General features: G+C 48.9%; 1 protein-coding gene across 1 annotated transcript; it reads left to right on the plus strand.

The window, feature by feature from the left end:
• The first annotated feature begins 6663 nt into the window (after window positions 1-6663).
• Window positions 6664-19621, plus strand: CRB3 (crumbs cell polarity complex component 3). Its single transcript, XM_040415109.1, has 4 exons — window positions 6664-6724; window positions 7266-7359; window positions 16664-16707; window positions 18637-19621. Exons 2-4 carry the CDS (start codon window positions 7287-7289, stop codon window positions 18838-18840), a joined length of 321 nt encoding a protein of 106 aa, XP_040271043.1. The 5' UTR covers window positions 6664-6724; window positions 7266-7286; the 3' UTR covers window positions 18841-19621.
• Window positions 19622-20683: the final 1062 nt, after the last annotated feature.

Consider the following 20683-nt stretch of genomic DNA (forward strand, 5'->3'; position numbering starts at 1 on the left):
TTCAGCATCTCTGCCGTACATCCAGACCCTCCTGCCGGATACAGACCACCCTGTATACAGGCTGCAGACCAGCCCTTTATATACTCCCCAGACCAGACATCCTAAATTAATAAAGAACCCAGACTCCAAAAGAGCCCCCCAAAGACCCCATAACAATTACAGACCCCCTGTATTTACAGACCCAAGACCAGCACCCTCCAGCATACACAACCCAGAACAAATCCCCTGTATATAAAGACCCCAAAGTAGTCCCCTGTAAAACAACCCCAGAACAGTCTTCCTAAACAAATTCTGATTATCCAAGACTCCCTAAACTAATAGAGCCCAGACCAACTAAAACAGCCTGTCAAAATTAGTATGGACCCCCAGCCCCCTTCTGTATACAAAGACCCCAGACCAGTCCCTTCTGTATACACAGACCCCGGACCAGCCCCCTCTGTATACACAGACCCCGGACCAGCCCCTTCTGTATACAAAGACCCCAGACCAGTCCCTTCTGTATACACAGACCCCGGACCAGCCCCCTCTGTATACACAGACCCCGGACCAGCCCCTTCTGTATACACAGACCCCGGACCAGCCCCTTCTGTATACACAGACCCCCTGACCAGCTCCTTCTGTATACACAGACCCCGGACCAGCCCCTTCTGTATACACAGACCCCGGACCAGCCCCTTCTGTATACACAGACCCCGGACCAGCCCCTTCTGTATACACAGACCCCGGACCAGCCCCTTCTGTATACACAGACCCCGGACCAGCCCCTTCTGTATACACAGACCCCGGACCAGCCCCTTCTGTATACACAGACCCCGGACCAGCCCCTTCTGTATACACAGACCCCGGACCAGCCCCTTCTGTATACAAAGACCCCAGACCAGCCTCTTCTGTATACACAGACCCCGGACCAGCCCCTTCTGTATACACAGACCAGCCCCTTCTGTATACACAGACCAGCCCCTTCTGTATACACAGACCCCGGACCAGCCTCTTCTGTATACACAGACCAGCCCCTTCTGTATACACAGACCCCGGACCAGCCCCTTCTGTATACACAGACCCCGGACCAGCCCCTTCTGTATACAAAGACCCCAGACCAGCCCCTTCTGTATACACAGACCCCCCGACCAGCCCCTTCTGTATACACAGACCCCGGACCAGCCCCTTCTGTATACAAAGACCCCAGACCAGCCTCTTCTGTATACACAGACCCCGGACCAGCCCCTTCTGTATACACAGACCAGCCCCTTCTGTATACACAGACCCCCCCGACCAGCCCCTTCTGTATACACAGACCCCGGACCAGCCTCTTCTGTATACACAGACCAGCCCCTTCTGTATACACAGACCCCGGACCAGCCCCTTCTGTATACACAGACCCCGGACCAGCCTCTTCTGTATACACAGACCCCGGACCAGCCCCTTCTGTATACACAGACCCCGGACCAGCCCCTTCTGTATACACAGACCCCGGACCAGCCCCTTCTGTATACACAGACCCCGGACCAGCCCCTTCTGTATACAAAGACCCCAGACCAGCCTCTTCTGTATACACAGACCCCGGACCAGCCTCTTCTGTATACACAGACCAGCCCCTTCTGTATACACAGACCCCGGACCAGCCCCTTCTGTATACACAGACCCCGGACCAGCCCCTTCTGTATACACAGACCCCGGACCAGCCCCTCTCTGTATACACAGACGCCAGACCAGCCCCTCTCTGTATACACAGACGCCAGACCAGCCCCTCTCTGTATACACAGACCCCCCGACCAGCCCCTTCTGTATACACAGACCCCCCCGACCAGCCCCTTCTGTATACACAGACCCCGGACCAGCCTCTTCTGTATACACAGACCAGCCCCTTCTGTATACACAGACCCCGGACCAGCCCCTTCTGTATACACAGACCCCGGACCAGCCCCTTCTGTATACACAGACCCCGGACCAGCCCCTTCTGTATACACAGACCCCGGACCAGCCCCTTCTGTATACACAGACCCCGGACCAGCCCCTTCTGTATACAAAGACCCCAGACCAGCCCCTTCTGTATACACAGACCCCGGACCAGCCCCTTCTGTATACACAGACCCCGGACCAGCCCCTTCTGTATACACAGACCCCGGACCAGCCCCTTCTGTATACACAGACCCCGGACCAGCCCCTTCTGTATACACAGACCCCCCGACCAGCCCCTTCTGTATACACAGACCCCGGACCAGCCCCTTCTGTATACACAGACCCCGGACCAGCCCCTTCTGTATACACAGACCCCTGATCAGACCCCCTAAGCAAATTCAGATTCTTCAAGACTCTCTTAGAGCCCAGACCACCTAAAACAGCCATAAAAAAAAGAATATGGACCCCCAGACCCCATAACCATTACAGACCCAGACCTGCCCCTTCTGTATACACAGACCCCAGAGCAGCCCAGACTCCCTAAAAAATGTAGACCCCACTTGGCATCAGGCCGCTGGGTGTGGCAGTGCCCAGGAGTGAAGGGGGCTTAGGAATGGGGAGAGGTATGCTGGGCATCCAGGAGATCTCTTTATTAGGGCTCGTTCACACGAACGTTTTTGCGTTCTGTATACGGAACCATTAATTTCAATGGTTCTGCAGAAAAAAAAACGGAATATACTCCGTATGCATTCCGTTTCCGTATTTCCATTTTAGGATAGAACATGTCCTATTATTGCCCGCAAATCACGTTCCGTGGCTCCATTAAAGTCAATGGATCCGGAAAAAAAAAAACGGAACACATACAAAATGTACTCCGTATGTCTTCCGTATCAGTTCCATTTTTACGGAACCATCTATTGAAAATGTTATGCCCAGCCCAATTTTTTCTATGTAATTACTGTATATGCCATATGGAAAAACGGAACGGAACCGGAAACCCTACTGAAAATAAAAACGGATTCGGGAAAAACGGCCCGCAAAACACTGAAAAATACATACAGTCGTGTGAACCCCCAGACCCCAGTAAAAAATAACTTAAGGAGTCATTTTTGCGGCGGTTTCTGCAGCGAATGACTCGTCTCCAGATGCTCTACACTTCTGGGCTGAACGGAAATAAAAGGGGGTTGCACTGGCTCCCAATCATCTTCATCCTCGTCGTCAGTGTCGTGTGTAGTGACAGCACATTTCCATGTAGCACTGTGCTTTGTGAATGAACAGCAGGACTTGGCGGTGCTACAACTCCACTGCCCTACCGCACCGCTCTGCTACACCGAGCCATCTGTCACCGCAAGATTTACCCTGCACACACTTCCTAGTGAGCTCTGATTGGGTGGAGGCGTGGCTATGCAAATGTGTCATCCTGCTGTCAGTGCTGCACTGCTATATATAACCTGCCCTTATATACGGTACGCGGCGTCCGTCACCTGCCCTTATATACGGTACGCGGCGTCCGTCACCTGCCCTTATATACGGTACGCGGCGTCCGTCACCTGCCCTTATATACGGTACGCGGCGTCCGTCACCTGCCCTTATATACGGTACACGTCCGTCGCCTGCCCTTATATACGGTACGCGGCGTCCGTCGCCTGCCCTTATATACGGTACGCGGCGTCCGTCGCCTGCCCTTATATACGGTACGCGGCGTCCGTCGCCTGCCCTTATATACGGTACGCGGCGTCCGTCGCCTGCCCTTATATACGGTACGCGGCGTCCGTCGCCTGCCCTTATATACGGTACGCGGCGTCCGTCGCCTGCCCTTATATACGGTACGCGGCGTCCGTCGCCTGCCCTTATATACGGTACGCGGCGTCCGTCGCCTGCCCTTATATACGGTACACGTCCGTCGCCTGCCCTTATATACGGTACACGTCCGTCGCCTGCCCTTATATACGGTACGCGGCGTCCGTCACCTGCCCTTATATACGGTACGCGGCGTCCGTCGCCTGCCCTTATATACGGTACGCGGCGTCCGTCGCCTGCCCTTATATACGGTACGCGGCGTCCGTCGCCTGCCCTTATATACGGTACACGTCCGTCGCCTGCCCTTATATACGGTACACGTCCGTCGCCTGCCCTTATATACGGTACGCGGCGTCCGTCGCCTGCCCTTATATACGGTACGCGGCGTCCGTCACCTGCCCTTATATACGGTACACGTCCGTCGCCTGCCCTTATATACGGTACGCGGCGTCCGTCGCCTGCCCTTATATACGGTACGCGGCGTCCGTCGCCTGCCCTTATATACGGTACGCGGCGTCCGTCGCCTGCCCTTATATACGGTACGCGGCGTCCGTCGCCTGCCCTTATATACGGTACGCGGCGTCCGTCGCCTGCCCTTATATACGGTACGCGGCGTCCGTCGCCTGCCCTTATATACGGTACGCGGCGTCCGTCGCCTGCCCTTATATACGGTACGCGGCGTCCGTCGCCTGCCCTTATATACGGTACGCGGCGTCCGTCGCCTGCCCTTATATACGGTACGCGGCGTCCGTCGCCTGCCCTTATATACGGTACGCGGCGTCCGTCGCCTGCCCTTATATACGGTACACGTCCGTCGCCTGCCCTTATATACGGTACGCGGCGTCCGTCGCCTGCCCTTATATACGGTACGCGGCGTCCGTCGCCTGCCCTTATATACGGTACGCGGCGTCCGTCGCCTGCCCTTATATACGGTACACGTCCGTCGCCTGCCCTTATATACGGTACGCGGCGTCCGTCGCCTGCCCTTATATACGGTACGCGGCGTCCGTCGCCTGCCCTTATATACGGTACGCGGCGTCCGTCGCCTGCCCTTATATACGGTACGCGGCGTCCGTCGCCTGCCCTTATATACGGTACGCGGCGTCCGTCGCCTGCCCTTATATACGGTACGCGGCGTCCGTCGCCTGCCCTTATATACCGTACGCGGCGTCCGTCGCCTGCCCTTATATACCGTACGCGGCGTCCGTCGCCTGCCCTTATATACCGTACGCGGCGTCCGTCGCCTGCCCTTATATACCGTACGCGGCGTCCGTCGCCTGCCCTTATATACCGTACGCGGCGTCCGTCGCCTGCCCTTATATACCGTACGCGGCGTCCGTCGCCTGCCCTTATATACGGTACACGTCCGTCGCCTGCCCTTATATACGGTACACGTCCGTCGCCTGCCCTTATATACCGTACGCGGCGTCCGTCGCCTGCCCTTATATACCGTACGCGGCGTCCGTCGCCTGCCCTTATATACCGTACGCGGCGTCCGTCGCCTGCCCTTATATACCGTACGCGGCGTCCGTCGCCTGCCCTTATATACCGTACGCGGCGTCCGTCGCCTGCCCTTATATACCGTACGCGGCGTCCGTCGCCTGCCCTTATATACCGTACGCGGCGTCCGTCGCCTGCCCTTATATACCGTACGCGGCGTCCGTCGCCTGCCCTTATATACCGTACGCGGCGTCCGTCGCCTGCCCTTATATACCGTACGCGGCGTCCGTCGCCTGCCCTTATATACCGTACGCGGCGTCCGTCGTCTGCCCTTATATACCGTACGCGGCGTCCGTCGCCTGCCCTTATATACCGTACGCGGCGTCCGTCGCCTGCCCTTATATACCGTACGCGGCCTCCGTCGCCTGCCCTTATATACCGTACGCGGCGTCCGTCGCCTGCCCTTATACACCGTACGCGGCGTCCGTCGCCTGCTCTTATATACGGTACACGTCCGTCGCCTGCCCTTATATACGGTACACGTCCGTCGCCTGCCCTTATATACGGTACACGTCCGTCGCCTGCCCTTATATACGGTACACGTCCGTCGCCTGCCCTTATATACGGTACACGTCCGTCGCCTGTCCTTATATACGGTACACGTCCGTCACCTGCCCTTATATACGGTACACGTCCGTCGCCTGCCCTTATATACGGTACACGTCCGTCGCCTGCCCTTATATACCGTACACGGCGTCCGTCGCCTGCCCTTATATACCGTACGCGGCGTCCGTCGCCTGCCCTTATATACCGTACGCGGCGTCCGTCGCCTGCCCTTATATACCGTACGCGGCGTCCGTCGCCTGCCCTTATATACGGTACACGTCCGTCGCCTGCCCTTATATACGGTACACGTCCGTCGCCTGCCCTTATATACGGTACACGTCCGTCACCTGTCCTTATATGCGGTACACGTCCGTCACCTGCCCTTATATACGGTACACGTCCGTCACCTGCCCTTATATACGGTACACGTCCGTCACCTGCCCTTATATACGGTACACGTCCGTCACCTGTCCTTATTTACGGTACACGTCTGTCACCTGCCCTTATATACGGTACACGTCCGTCACCTGTCCTTATTTACGGTACACGTCCGTCACCTGCCCTTATATACGGTACACGTCCGTCACCTGCCCTTATATACGGTACACGTCCGTCACCTGTCCTTATTTACGGTACACGTCTGTCACCTGCCCTTATATACGGTACACGTCCGTCACCTGTCCTTATATACGGTACACGTCCGTCACCTGTCCTTATATACAGTACACATCCGTCACCTGCCCTTATATACGGTACACGCTGCCCGCATACACCTGCTTTCCACTGTACACAGGTGAGCTCCCGTACAGGGAATGGACTGTCCCGTACAGGTGTGCTCCCGGAAATGCTTTCCGTGGTGCACAGGTGACTCCGGATGTGACGAGATGTGTGGGTTCGGGTGTTCCCGGAAGTGTCTCTCAGGTGTGAGGGCGTGGTCACGTGGGGAGTCTTGTGGGCGGAGCCGGCGAGTTTCGGGCAGGTGAGCGTCGTCCAGTGGCAGTGTGTGCATTGCTGTAGATGCGGCCGTGTGCTCGGTGCTGTCACATTCACTGCCGGGATCGTTCCGAGCGCTGGACACAGGTGCCGCCATTCCCAGCACCTCTGACTAATGCTAGCCCCAGGGTTGTGCTGGAACTTGTAGTCTCCGCTGGCCTCTGCCCGGTGCATTCTGGGACTTCCACTTCTTTGACTTATGGAGAATTGCCCCAGTGCCTTATGGGAGTTGTAGTTTCCCCTCCCCCAACCTGTCACCTATGAGGCACTGTATCCTGGGACTTGTAGTTTCTCCAGGCACTGAGCATCCTTACGCCCCCAGTTCACCCCGTTTCTGGAGTAGCAGGTGAGTCCATCAGCCATATTTGTAAGACCTGTGGCCGCCATCCTTTTGTAGATTTGGCGCCTGGTGTATGTATATGTGCATCCTACAGTTATATCCTGGGACCTGTAGTCCTCCAGCCGCTGACTCTTCCTGTAGGGCTTCTGTTACACGTTACCATATATGACACCCCATTGTTTTTTAGGATCTGCACCCCTGGGAGCTGATGGACGGAGTGATGGATGCGTCCCCGCTGCTGCTGCTTCTCGCCGCGCTCTCCTGCCTGTGCCTGGCGCTGGGTGAGTACAGGAGGGGTTTATAAGTATATAACGGGCTCAGGTCCGCAGTCTGTGTGGTCAGGGTGACAATGACCCTGCAGGAATGGCACTGACATACGCCATGGCGGGGTCATTACTGAGACCACCGCCGCTCCTGAGAATGAAGGATGTGCTGGAGGGCGGGGGCGCGCGGCGCATGTGTGCAGCCCTATCTGCAAGTGTTATGGAGACAGCCAAGAGAGAGGTCCATGTGCCATTAGAGGATGATGGGGGTCCCTCGCGTATCCTAGGATCAGATGGGGATCCGACTCCCGGCATGCCCGCCGATCAGCTGCTGCAGGTCTCTTCCTAGGCCAGCGCTAGGCGCAGCTCAAGTGAATGGGTAGGTACTGCAGTACCAAGCACAGCCACTATATAATGGGTGGCGCTGTGAGTAGGCTGCCTCTTCAAACAGTCGCTGGGAGTCGGATCCTGAGTTCGGGGTTTTAGAATTTTTATTCCCATTTCTCAGATTCGGAAAATCCGTGTCATCACTGTGACACTCATTCCACCTCCAGACGGTTTCTGCCTCCTGTAAATCCCGTTGTGTCACGAGGCTGTGAGTCACTCCGGTGTATAAGTATGTGACCCTCGCGCTGACGCGTTCCTGGTGTGATCAGCGATGCTCGCTCTTCCTGATATGGAGGGAACATCGGGGAAATGTCTAAGTGTCAGGTAGTTTATTATTCATAAGCCGGGAGCTGTCGGCGTTTGGTCCGGGACAGGCTGCCAAGCCTCCAGCTGCCTCTTGTAAAGTCCTTGTATCTGCCGTGCATCCGTCTGGGGGTCAAGTGATGTTCAGTCACGAGACGGGTGTGTGGCAGAGGGGAGGGCAGGGAAGGGACGTGGCCTCTCAGGACGGTCTTCAAGGTGATGTCAAAGCGGGAGGAGGGTGCAAGGCTGGGTTATCTCAGAATACAAGACACCTGATGTGTTGGAGGACCTACCGGTCCAGATCATCGGAGATCTCTATATATCGGGGGAAACATCAGTGGTATGGGGCAGTAGGAGGAGCTTGGATAAAGTGGATCGGTCACTGGTCACCATCTGCCTTCCTTCCCAGGCTCTGAACCTTCTCGTGGGCTTAGATCTAACAAAATTAATTAACCTGCAAAATGACCTGAGGGCGCCAATGTTAGCTTCAAGAACAGGAAGTATGGAGTCATGAATGGTGGTGGCGAGCTTGGTTAAACATTTTTTGATCCGGGGTTCTTCGATTTTGGGCAATCCCTAATTGTTAGAAGAGACTCTTGACCATAATCTGATCAGAAAGTGCGATCCTCTGTAATTCGGGGGGGACCTTACAGTGTGTTCAGTTTCCCTACACTGCGCCCACAGGTGAAATGCAGTATTACACCGTTCCCATTCATATCAATGGGTTCTCTGTGTAATGCAGGACGGGTTGCTCCATGTATCCGCTCTCTTCGCTCTGGCCAGGAGATGAGGATCCTGAAGACATCCAGGCTTGTGCAGGAGGAGCTCTGTCAGAAGATTGTGATGCCATCTTGTGACATGTCTGCCTCACTGCTGGAGGTCTCCGAGCCCCCCAGACGACAGATAGAAGACGCGGTGTCTCGGATCCTCCATATACGCTGACGGCGCAGCGGTTTTGTGCCTGGGTGAAGGAGAGAAGCAGGGAGCCTCCTCGTGTCACCACGCCTCGATGACTTATGGCAGCAGGTTGTGCAATGGAGTAATTAGATGATGGGGAGATGATCCCGGCCGGGGATCTGCTTTGTCTTCCTTGTCATCTGCTGTTGTTTGGTGTTTTCCCGGAGATATTAGGTGGAACCAGTGTAATGGGTGACGCCAGGGAAAATACGCATCGCCATTCTTCTACTGACTGCAGGCAGGGTTCATGTGTGGTACCTCCTGAGGAGCTGGTGTATCTAACCGTCTAATGTGTAATATTGTCTGTCTAGTTAGTGTATCTAAGCCTGTCATCTGAACTGTGGAACCTAAACCTATGGCGTCATACTGCCCGCTGATCTGGTGTATCTAAACCTGTCGTGTCCTAGTGCCAGCTGAGCCGACGTATCTCAGCCTATCGCGTGTGGTTCTTTCTGCTGAAGTACTTGCACCCCTTGAACTTTTCCACATTTTTCCAAATTACACCCACAAACCTAAGTGTATTGTATTGGGATTTTCTGATAGACCAACATAAAGTAACAACAAGTATGTGAGACGTGAGAAGACAATGGTGCATGGTTTTCACAATTTTTGATAAATATAAATCTATAAAGCCTTTATATTCAGCCCCCTGATGTAGGACCACCTTTCACTAATTCCAGCTTTGTACATCTAGAGGCTGACATTTTTGCCCATTCTTCTTTGTACAATAGCTCGCGCTCAGTCAGATTGGATGGAGAACGTCTGTGAGCAGCAATTCTCAAGTCTTGTCCCAGATTCTCAATGGGATTTAGGTCTGGACTGTGACTGGGCCGTTCTAACACATGAAGATGCTTTCATCTAAACCCTTCCATTGTAGCTCTGGATGTTTAGGGTCGTTGTCCTGCTGGAAGGTGAACCTCCGCCCCAGTCTCAAGTCTTCTGCAGCCTCTACCAGGTTTTCCTCCAGGATTGCCCTTTATTTAGCTCCGTCCATCTTCCCATCGACTCTGACCAGCTTCCCCGTCCCTGCTGAAGAACAGCTTCCCCGCAGCATGATGGCGCCACCACCGTGTGTTCAGGGTGATGTGCAGTGTTAGTTTTCCTCCACACATAACGTTTTGCATTTAGGCCAAAAAGTTCAACTTTGGTCTCCTCTGACCAGAGCACCTTCTTCCACGTGTTTGCTGTGTCCCCTACATGGCTTTAATTATTTACAGATGGTCCATAAGACCAGTTACGCCTTATTGTTTCATGTACCAATTCCTGCTTCTAAAACGTAACATTTCATCGATCCATGATGTAAAATATCTGTCAGGCTTCGTTCATATCACCGTTCAGCCTTTCCGTTCTCCTGCTCAGTTTAGGAGAAGGCACATAACTGAGCAGAACGGAGCCTACGGACCCCATAGACTCCGCTCAGAAGAAGATTTTGAAGCGGAGACAAAAGTCCTGCATGCGCTACTTTTGTCTCCGCTCCAAAATCTTCTTCTGAGCGGAAACCTAAAGGACCCCATTATAGTCTATGGGGGTCCTTAGGCTTCGTTCGGCTCGGTTATGTGCCGAATCCGTCCTTTCCGTTCTCCTGCTCCTATAACGGCTGAAAGGTGATGTGAACGAAGCATAACCTAAATAAGTGTTTAAAAAATATGCAAATCACTTCACTTCCAGCAAGTAGGGCGTCTACTTGCTGGTAGCCGCCGCAAAAAACCGCCCCCTCCTCCTGTTGATTGACAGGGCCAGCGAGCGCTCTCCTCCTCCGGCTGGCCCTGTCAGCATTTCAAATCCCGCGCCTGTCTTCATTCGGCGCAGGGGCTCTGAGAGGAGAACTTCCTCAGTGCGCCTGCGCCGGTGACGTCACCGAAAGAGAAGACGTCATCGGCGCAGGCGCACTGAGGGAGTGCTGAGGAGGCGAGCCTCCTTCTCTTAGAGCGCCTGCGCCGAATGAAGACAGGCGTGGGATTTGAAATGATGACAGGGCCAGCCGGAGGAGGAGAGCGCTCGCTGGCCCTGTCAATCAACAGGAGGAGGGGGGCGTTTTTTTGTGGCGGCTACCAGCAAGTAGACGCCCTACTTGCTGGTAGTGAAGTTATTTGCATATTTTAAAAAATCGATTTTTAAAGAAAAGAAGCCACAGACAAAGGGTAAGAGCCCTATATAGGGAATAGTCGTTCAATAAGGGTTTTAACAAGCCCAAAAAAAAAAATGTGTTTTAGGGGTGACAGAAGCCCTTTAAGTGCTCATGCACACAAACGTTTTTTTGCTTTCCGTACACGGGCCGTATTTTGATTCCGTATACGGAACTATTCATTTCAATGGGTCCGCAAAAGATGCAGACAGCACTCTGTGTGCTGTCCGCATCCATTGCTCTGGTCCGTGGCCCCACAAAAATTGAGGCATGTCCTATTCTTGTCCGGACAAGAATAGGCATTTCTATAATGGGCCTCCTGTTCCATTCTGCAAATTGCGGAAGGCACACAGGCGGCATCTTTTTTTTTTTTTTTTTTTAATTTTTTTTTTTTTTGCGGACCACAAAAAACGACACGGTCATGTGCATGAGCCCTAACTCAGTGTAGTTTCGCTAGCTGAGGGATATAGGGAGCCGGTTACTGCACGCTACTTGCAGCTCACTGCCATTCTATCCCTATGCTATAGCGATGTTCTAGTAAACTAGATTGCTGAACTCTTTGCCTATGTGCATTTTCAGCTTTAAAATGGCTCAAACTCTGCCCCCGACATGTTTCACCAACTAGACTGGCGTCCTCGGGGGAATTGGGCTGAGTGGCTTTTGGCCACTCTTCCATAAACGCCAGATTTGTGACAGATTCTCCGACCTGAGCTGTGGATCTCTGCAGCTCCTCCACAGTGACCATGGGCCTCTTATCTGCTTCTCTAATTAGTGCTCTCCTTGCCTGGGCTGTCAGTTTAGGTGGACAGACATATCTTTTTAGGTTTCCAGTTGTGCCATACTCCTTCCATTTTTGGATTATGCATAGAACCGTGCTCAGTGACATGTTCAGAGCTTGGGATATTTTTTATAACCTAACACTGCTTTACACTTCTCCACAACTTTATCCCTGACCTGTCTGGCGTGTTCCTTGGTTTTCATGATGCTGTTTTGATCACTAATGTTCTCTAACAAACCTTCACAGAACAGCTGTAGTTATACTGAGAATACATTACACACAGGTGGACTCTATTCATTAGATGACTTCTGAAGACAATTGGTCGCACTGGATTTTATTTAGGGGTATCAGAGTACTGGGGGCTGAATACTAACGCACGCCACTCCTTTTAGATTTTTGTTTATTAAATTTTTTTAAAACCGTGTATAATTTTCTCTTTACTTCACACATACTTTTTACTTTGTATCACATAAAATCCCAATAAAATACAGGGTGGGCCATTTATATGGATACAACTTAATAAAATGGGAATGGTTGGTGATATTAACTTCCTGTTTGTGGCACATTAGTATATGTGAGGGGGGGGAACTTTTCAAGATGGGTGGTGACCATGGCGGCCATTTTGAAGTCGGCCATTTTGAATCCAACTTTTGTTTTTTCAATAGGAAGAGGGTCATGTGACACATCAAACTTATTGGGAATTTCACAAGAAAAACAATGGTGTGCTTGGTTTTAACGTAACTTTATTCTTGAGTTATTTACACGTTTCTGACCACTTATAAAATGTGTTCAATGTGCTGCCCATTGTGTTGGATTGTCAATGCAACCCTCTTCTCCCACTCTTCACACACTGATAGCAACACCGCAGGAGAAATGCTAGCACTGGCTTCCAGTATCCATAGTTTCAGGTTCTGCACATCTCGTATCTTCACAGCATAGACAATTGCCTTCAGATGACCCCAAAGATAAGTCTAAGGGGGTCAGATCGGGAGACCTTGGGGGCCATTCAACTGGCCCACGACGACCAATCCACTTTCCAGGAAACTGTTCATCTAGGAATGCTCGGACCTGACACCCATAATGTGGTGGTGCACCATCTTGCTGGAAAAACTCAGGGAACGTGCCAGCTTCAGCGCATAAAGAGGGAAACACATCATCATGTAGCAATTTCACATATCCAGTGGCCTTGAGGTTTCCATTCATGAAGAATGGCCCCACTATCTTTGTACCCCATATACCATACCATCAGTCTTGGAGGGATCTATCCAATGTGGGTCAGTGTCAGACCAATAGCGGTGGTTTTGTTTGTTAACTTCACCCGTCACATAAAAGTTTGCCTCATCACTAAACAAAATCTTCTGCGTAAACTGAGGGTCCTGTTCCAATTTTTGTTTTGCCCATTCTGCGCCGATCTGGGTCATCCTCGTTGAGATGCTGCAGTAGCTGGAGATTGTAAGGGTGCCATTTGTGAGTAGCTAATATCCGCCGAAGGGATGTCCGACTAATGCCGCTCTCCAGTGACATGCGGCGAGTGCTACGCTGTGGGCTCTTGCTGAATGAAGCTAGGACAGCCACTGATGTTTCTTCATTAGAGACAGATTTCATGCCTCCACATTTTGGCAAATCCAACACTGAACCAGTTTCCACGAAACTTAGCAAGCAGTTTGCTAACTGTAGCATGGGAGATGGGTGGTCTCGTAGGGTGTCTTGCATTGAAATCTGCTGCAATAACCCGGTTACTGCGTTCACCAGACATCAACACAATTTCTATCCGCTCCTCACGGGTTAACCTCGGCGACATGTCAATGGCTGTAAACAAAGAGAAACTTGTATATAACTCTTGAAAGAATAAAGTTACGCTAAAACCAAGCACACCATTGTTTTTCGGGTGAAATTCCCAATAAGTTTGATGTGTCACATGACCCTCTTCCTATTGAAAAAACTAGTTAGATTCAAAATGGCCGACTTCAAAATGGCCGCCATGGTCACCACCATCTTGAAAAGTTTCCCCCCTCACATATACTAATGTGCCACAAACAGGAAGTTAATATCACCAACCATTCCCATTTTATTAAGGTGTATCCATATAAATGGCCCACCCTGTAGTCCTATGGGTTGTCAATAATGATGGCCTGGTTTCAGGATAGGTTATCAGTATCGGATCGGTGGGGATTTGACACCCCACCGACCAGATGCTCTGAGGATTGGACCGTGCTGGAATCAGACGGTGCTGGCCGTGTTGGGCTACCGCGGCTCTGTTTCCATTCACTAGAATGGAAGCTGAGGATAATCATCAATATCTAGAACCCAGACAGTAATCTGCATATCCCTGCTATTCGTGTGCAACTGACGGCACACGAACCCATTAAAGTCAGTGGTTTAGCTCACACGTCCACAGCGTGCCATTCTGGTCCGTTTCCATCCGAGACTTATATTCAAGTGTTAGGGTGCAGCAAAAAAAGAAGATGCAAGCGGACGTCCACACAGGATGACAAATATCAGTTTTTTTTGGAATGTAACCTAAGCTGGGGCAGCCTGTTTACAGGGGCCCTCGGCGGCTCAGACCGCGGTGTACCGCGTGGATTACCGACTGCCCGTGGCAGGAGGCCGACATGTCTGCAGCACCTTGCACAAGCCAGAATAGACTGACAGCGGTGCGATGCACTTCCAGCAGGGGCCACGTGATTTATGGGAACTGAGCCTGGGATCTCTTATGGTTCTGGGCATTCGGCCCATTATTATTAACCCTTCGTCTCCCTGCATAGCGCACATTCTTCACAAGGTGAATGTTTTTGTAAGAGGCTCAAGAAACCCTATCCCTCCACACCTGAGGAGCCGAGTAATGTTTAACCTTCGTCTGAGACCGACGTTATATCAAGGTTAATGAGTAAGTGAAGAAAACACTGTGTTCTCAAGACGACGCGCCCCCCCCCCCCCCCCCGGACCCTGCAGCTGTATATCCAATGCAAAAGTCGCCAGATTTATCTGCTTATTATTACACAAACATTACCTCCAGGGGGTAGGTGGCCTTCGCTCGTACATGTCTGCCACCTGCAATTTACATGTGCCAAGTCTGCCTCCTGTGGCCTCAGGGTCTGGGCGTGGAAGCGGGTAATGTTCTCCTACGCAGTTTTGTATAGAAGGGATTGTGATAGCTGAGCATAGTTACAGCTATAGCGGTTAGTCATGTACGTAGGAGGCGGTATTATAGTAGTTATATTCCTGTACATAGGAGCAGTATTATAGTAGTTATATTCTTGTACGTAGGGGGAAGTATTATAGTAGTTATATTCTTGTACATAGGAGGTAGTATTATAGTAGTTATATTCTTGTACATAGGAGCAGTATTATAGTAGTTATATTCTTGTACATAGGAGGCAGTATTATAGTAGTTGTATTCTTGTACATAGGAGCAGTATTATAGTAGTTATATTCTTGTACATAGGAGCAGTATTATAGTAGTTATATTCTTGTACATAGGAGCAGTATTATAGTAGTTATATTCTTGTAAACAGGAGCAGTATTATAGTAGTTATATTCTTGTACATAGGAGCAGTATTATAGTAGTTATATTCTTGTACATAGGAGGCAGTATTATAGTAGTTATATTCTTGTACATAGGAGCAGTATTATAGTAGTTATACTCTTGTACATAGGAGGCAGTATTATAGTAGTTATATTCTTGTACATAGGAGCAGTATTATAGTAGTTATATTCTTGTACATAGGGGGCAGTATTATAGTAGTTATATTCTTGTACATAGGAGGCAGTATTATAGTAGTTATATTCTTGTACATAGGAGCAGTATTATAGTAGTTATATTCTTGTACATAGGAGCAGTATTATAGTAGTTATATTCTTGTACATAGGAGGCAGTATTATAGTAGTTATATTCTTGTACATAGGAGGCAGTATTATAGTAGTTATATTCTTGTACATAGGATCAGTATTATAGTAGTTATATCCTTGTACATAGGAGCAGTATTATAGTAGTTATATTCTTGTACATAGGAGCAGTATTATAGTAGTTATATTCTTGTACATAGGAGCAGTATTATAGTAGTTATATTCTTGTACATAGGAGCAGTATTATAGTAGTTATATTCTTGTACATAGGAGCAGTATTATAGTAGTTATATTCTTGTACATAGGAGCAGTATTATAGTAGTTATATTCTTGTACATAGGAGCAGTATTATAGTAGTTATATTCTTGTACATAGGAGGTAGTATTATAGTAGTTATATTCTTGTACATAGGAGGTAGTATTATAGTAGTTATATTCTTGTACATAGGAGGCAGTATTATAGTAGTTATATTCTTGTACATAGGAGGCAGTATTATAGTAGTTATATTCTTATATATAGGAGCAGTATTATAGTAGTTATAGTCTTGTACATAGGAGGCAGTATTATAGTAGTTATATTCTTGTACATAGGAGGCAGTATTATAGTAGTTATATTCTTGCACATAGGAGGCAGTATTGTAGTAGTTATATTCTTGCACATAGGAGGCAGTATTATAGTAGTTATATTCTTGTACATAGGAGGCAGTATTATAGTAGTTATATTCTTGCACATAGGAGGCAGTATTGTAGTAGTTATATTCTTGCACATAGGAGGCAGTATTATAGTAGTTATATTCTTGTACATAGGAGGCAGTATTATAGTAGTTATATTCTTGTATGTGGGGGTTCTCTTTAAGTGCATATTATTAGAGAAGGAGTTTTCAGTGTCTTTGTAACATACAATTTTTCTTTCTGTTTCTTCTCTAGGCGCCAATGACACAACCACCACACCGTCCCCGGGCACACTCACAGTAAGTCTCTTGCAGGAAGCAGTCTTGGGTCTCTTCAGATGTTGGTTTTAAACTTTATTAGAAGAGGAAACGCAGACAAGCTATACTGCTAATTATGGGTCTGCTGGGCAGCCATTACTGGGCTGATCCCTCTGGAAGGTTTTACAGGAATATACAGTCCTGATCAAAAGTTTAAGACCACTTGAAAAATGGCAAAAAATCATATTTAGCATGGCTGGATCTTACCAAGGTTCCAAGTAGAGCTTCAACATGCAACAAGAAGAAATGAGAGTGAGATTTTTTGAGCATTCAATTTAGTGAAAATAACGATTAAACTGAAACAGGCTGTTTTTCAGCTGATCAAAAGTTTAGGACCACATGCCTTTAAAAGGCCAAATCTGTGCAAAGATGTGGATTCATTGTCATTTCCTGTCAGGTAGTCACACGTTGTGATGGCAAAGGCAAAAAAACTCTCCCTTTTTGAATGTGGTCGGTTGTTGAACTGCATAAGCATGTTCTCTCACAGCGCGCCATCGCTGCTGAGGTGGGACGCAGTAAGACAGTCATTTGGAATTTCTTAAATGATCCTGAGGGTTATGGAACAAAAAAGTCAAGTGAAAGACCCAAAAAAATTTCATCAGCACTGAGCCGGAGGATCCAATTGGCTGTCCGTCAAGACACTGGACGATCCTCGACCCAAATTAAGGCCCTTACTGGTGCTGACTGCAGCCCCATAACCATCAGACGGCATCTGAGACTGAAGGGCTTCAAAGACCTCGTCTCCTTGAACGCCACAGAACTGCTCGTTTGGACTTTGCAAGAGAGCACCAAACATGGGACATTCAAAGGTGTAAGAAAGTTTTATTCTCTGATGAGAAAATTTTTAACCTTGATGGTCCTGATGATTTCCAACGTTACTGGCCTGACAAGCAGATCCCACCTGAGATATTTTCTACGCGCCACAGTGGAGGGGGCGCCATAATGGTCTGGGGTGCTTTTTCCTTCAGTGGAACAATGGAGCTTCAGGAAGTGCAGGGGCGTCAAACGGCCGCTGGCTATGTCCAGATGTTGCAGAGAGCATTTTTCATGACTGAGGGCCCTCGACTGGGTTTTTCAACAGGACAACGCTACAGTACACAAAGCCCGCAGGACAAGGGACTTCTTCCAGGAGAATAACATCACTCTTTTGGCCCATCCTGCGTGTTCCCCTGATCTAAATCCAATTGAGAACCTTTGGGGATGGATGGCAAGGGAAGTTTACAAAAATGGACAACAGTTCCAGACAGTAGATGGCCTTCGTGCGGCCGTCTTCACCACTTGGAGAAATGTTCCCACTCACCTCATGGAAACGCTTGCATCAAGCATGCCGAAACGAATTTTGGAAGTGATAAACAATAACGGCGGAACTACTCATTACTGAGTTCATGTTTGGAAGTTGGATTTCTGTTTTGGGAGGGTTTAGTGTTTTTTTGGAGGTGTGGTCCTAAACTTTTGATCAGCTGAAAAACAGCCTGTTTCAGTTTATTCGTTGTTTTCCTTAAATTGAATGCTCAAAAAATGTTTTGTCTCACTCCCATTTCTTCTTGTTGCATGTTGAAGCTCTACTTGGAACCTTGTTAAGATCCAGCCATGCTAAATAGGATTGTTGGCCATTTTTCAAGTGGTCTTAAACTTTTGATCAGGACTGTATTAGGGAATTGATGTTAATGTGTTACCAAAACCCATGGACATTGAATCATGTGTTAGTCTTTAAACCTTGTAGGATCTGCGTGCTAGCTGAGACATGAGGGTGGCCTCCAGCTGTTCCCACTCCATCCAGTTGGTACTGAATTATGCCACACATTCCCAGTCCTAGCTGTAGACCTCCCATCGGTGTCCTTCACCAGACCTGACTTTTATATTACGATTATCCAACCACATTAACCACAGTTCTCTTATATACCCTTCCAGGAACCTGAGCGTCTGGCTGCAATAATTGTCCCGTCTGTCGTTGGTGGGATCATTTTAATCGGCATCATTGCGTTCTTCGTAGTCAAGGTGAAAGAGAAACGTCAGACGGAGGGAACGTATCGGCCCAGCAGCGAGGAGCAGGCCGGATCTCGAGTGGAAACCAATGCTGCCTTGAAACTTCCTCCGGAGGAGCGGCTGATATAAGAAGAGACTCATTACGTGGAGTAGGATCTTGGAGACTCCCTCCATAGACGCTGAGGCCAGTCTGAACTCTTGAGAAGGGGAGAAAGTGCCGCAGGTGGAGCAGACTGTTGTCACACCTGTTCACCATGGATAGCTGTGCTCCTCCAGTGACCATGTGGTGGCTTGGCCCACCATACCTCATGTCCTATTTCCTCCTTGCCCCTTGATAGGTCACATCCACCACGCTCATCCTCCATCCTAACTTGTTCAGTTTTAATGAGCATCTTCTTCCCGGAGCGCCAAATGGGAAGACATTGGCTATAGTGCTGTCCGCCCCCAATTGATCCTCGTAAAGCAGTATTAGTTAATTAAAAGAAAATGGCTGCAGGGGTAGAACATCACGTAGGGCCTGAAAATGTTTTTCTTTCTTTTCTTTTTTAAATCCACGTGAGGGTTCACGTCTTTTAATGCTTTTGTAGATAGCTTAATTATTTTTGTATTTATGCACCCCCGGAAATCAAGCTGGTGATAACGTATACCGTCTATTTAATTAATCGATGAATAAATATATTTTCTTGATTATACTTTGTAATCCGCACATAGTAGTATCAGGTGAGGGGGACACTCTCAGGACACAGGAGCTGCGCATATCGAGGATTTTTTTTAGTTATTTTTCTGTTCTTGCACAATTTGCCCTTTTGCTGCAGATCTTCTCTTTCTACGATGTTCAGTGGTCCGCAAGATGTGACCCTTAGTTACAGGTATCTACCTTTTTACTAAGTAGTCGGGTGCAGGTGGCTACAAAAAACAAAAATATTAAATCTCGCTCTTTTAGGTAAGACGGCCATACATACAGTTGTGTTCAAAATAACAGCAGTGTGTTTAAAAAAGTGAATAAAGCTCACAATCCTTCTAATAGCTTGTATTTCCATACGCACAAATGCATTGGGAACACTACACATTCTATTCCAAATCAGAACATGAAGAAAAATATATAAAATTTGTGTTGTTCCTCTAAAAAAAAAAATTGACGAAAAGTGAATATTAGACTGTTCAAAAAAATAGCAGTGTTTGTATTCTTCTTTACAAACTCAAACATTCACTATATAAACTGAAAAATGTTTGAGGATTTTGCTTTCCTTTGAATCCCTTCACTGATATTTAGTTGTATAACCGCTGTTTCTGAGAACTGCTGGACATCTGTGTTGCATGGAGTCAACCACCTTCGGCCCCTGTGAACAGATATTCCAGCCCAGGATGATTGGACTACATTCCACAGTTCTTCTCTATTTCTTGGTTTTGCCTCAGAAACTGCATTTTTGATGTCACCCCACAAGTTTTCTATTGGATTAAGATCCGGGGATTGGGCTGACCACTCCATAACGTCAATCTTGTTGGTCTAGAACCAAGATGTTGCACGTTTACTGATGTGTTTGGGGTCGTTGTCTTCTTGGAACACCCATTTCAAGGGCATTTCCTCTTCACATAAGGCGGCATGACCTCTTCAAGTATTCTGATGTATTCAAACTGATCCATGATCCCTGGTCTGCGATAAATAGGCCCAACACCGTAGTATGAGAAACATCCCCATATCATGATGCTTGTCCACCATGCTTTACGGTGTTCACAATGTACTGTGGCTGAATTCAGTGTTTGGGGGTCGTCTGACAAACTGTCTCCGGCCACTAGACCCAAAAAGAACAATCTTACTTTCATCAGTCCACAACATGTCTCTTTAGGCCGTCAATGTGCTCTTTGGGAAATTGTAACCTCTTCAGCACATGTCTTTTTTCCAGCAGTAGGACTTTGCGGGGGCTTCTTGCAGAGAGCTTGGCTTCACATAGGGGTCTTCTCATTGTAACAG

This window comes from Bufo bufo, chromosome 1 (genome assembly GCF_905171765.1).
Source record: "Bufo bufo chromosome 1, aBufBuf1.1, whole genome shotgun sequence".
Taxonomy (NCBI): Eukaryota; Metazoa; Chordata; class Amphibia; order Anura; family Bufonidae; genus Bufo; species Bufo bufo.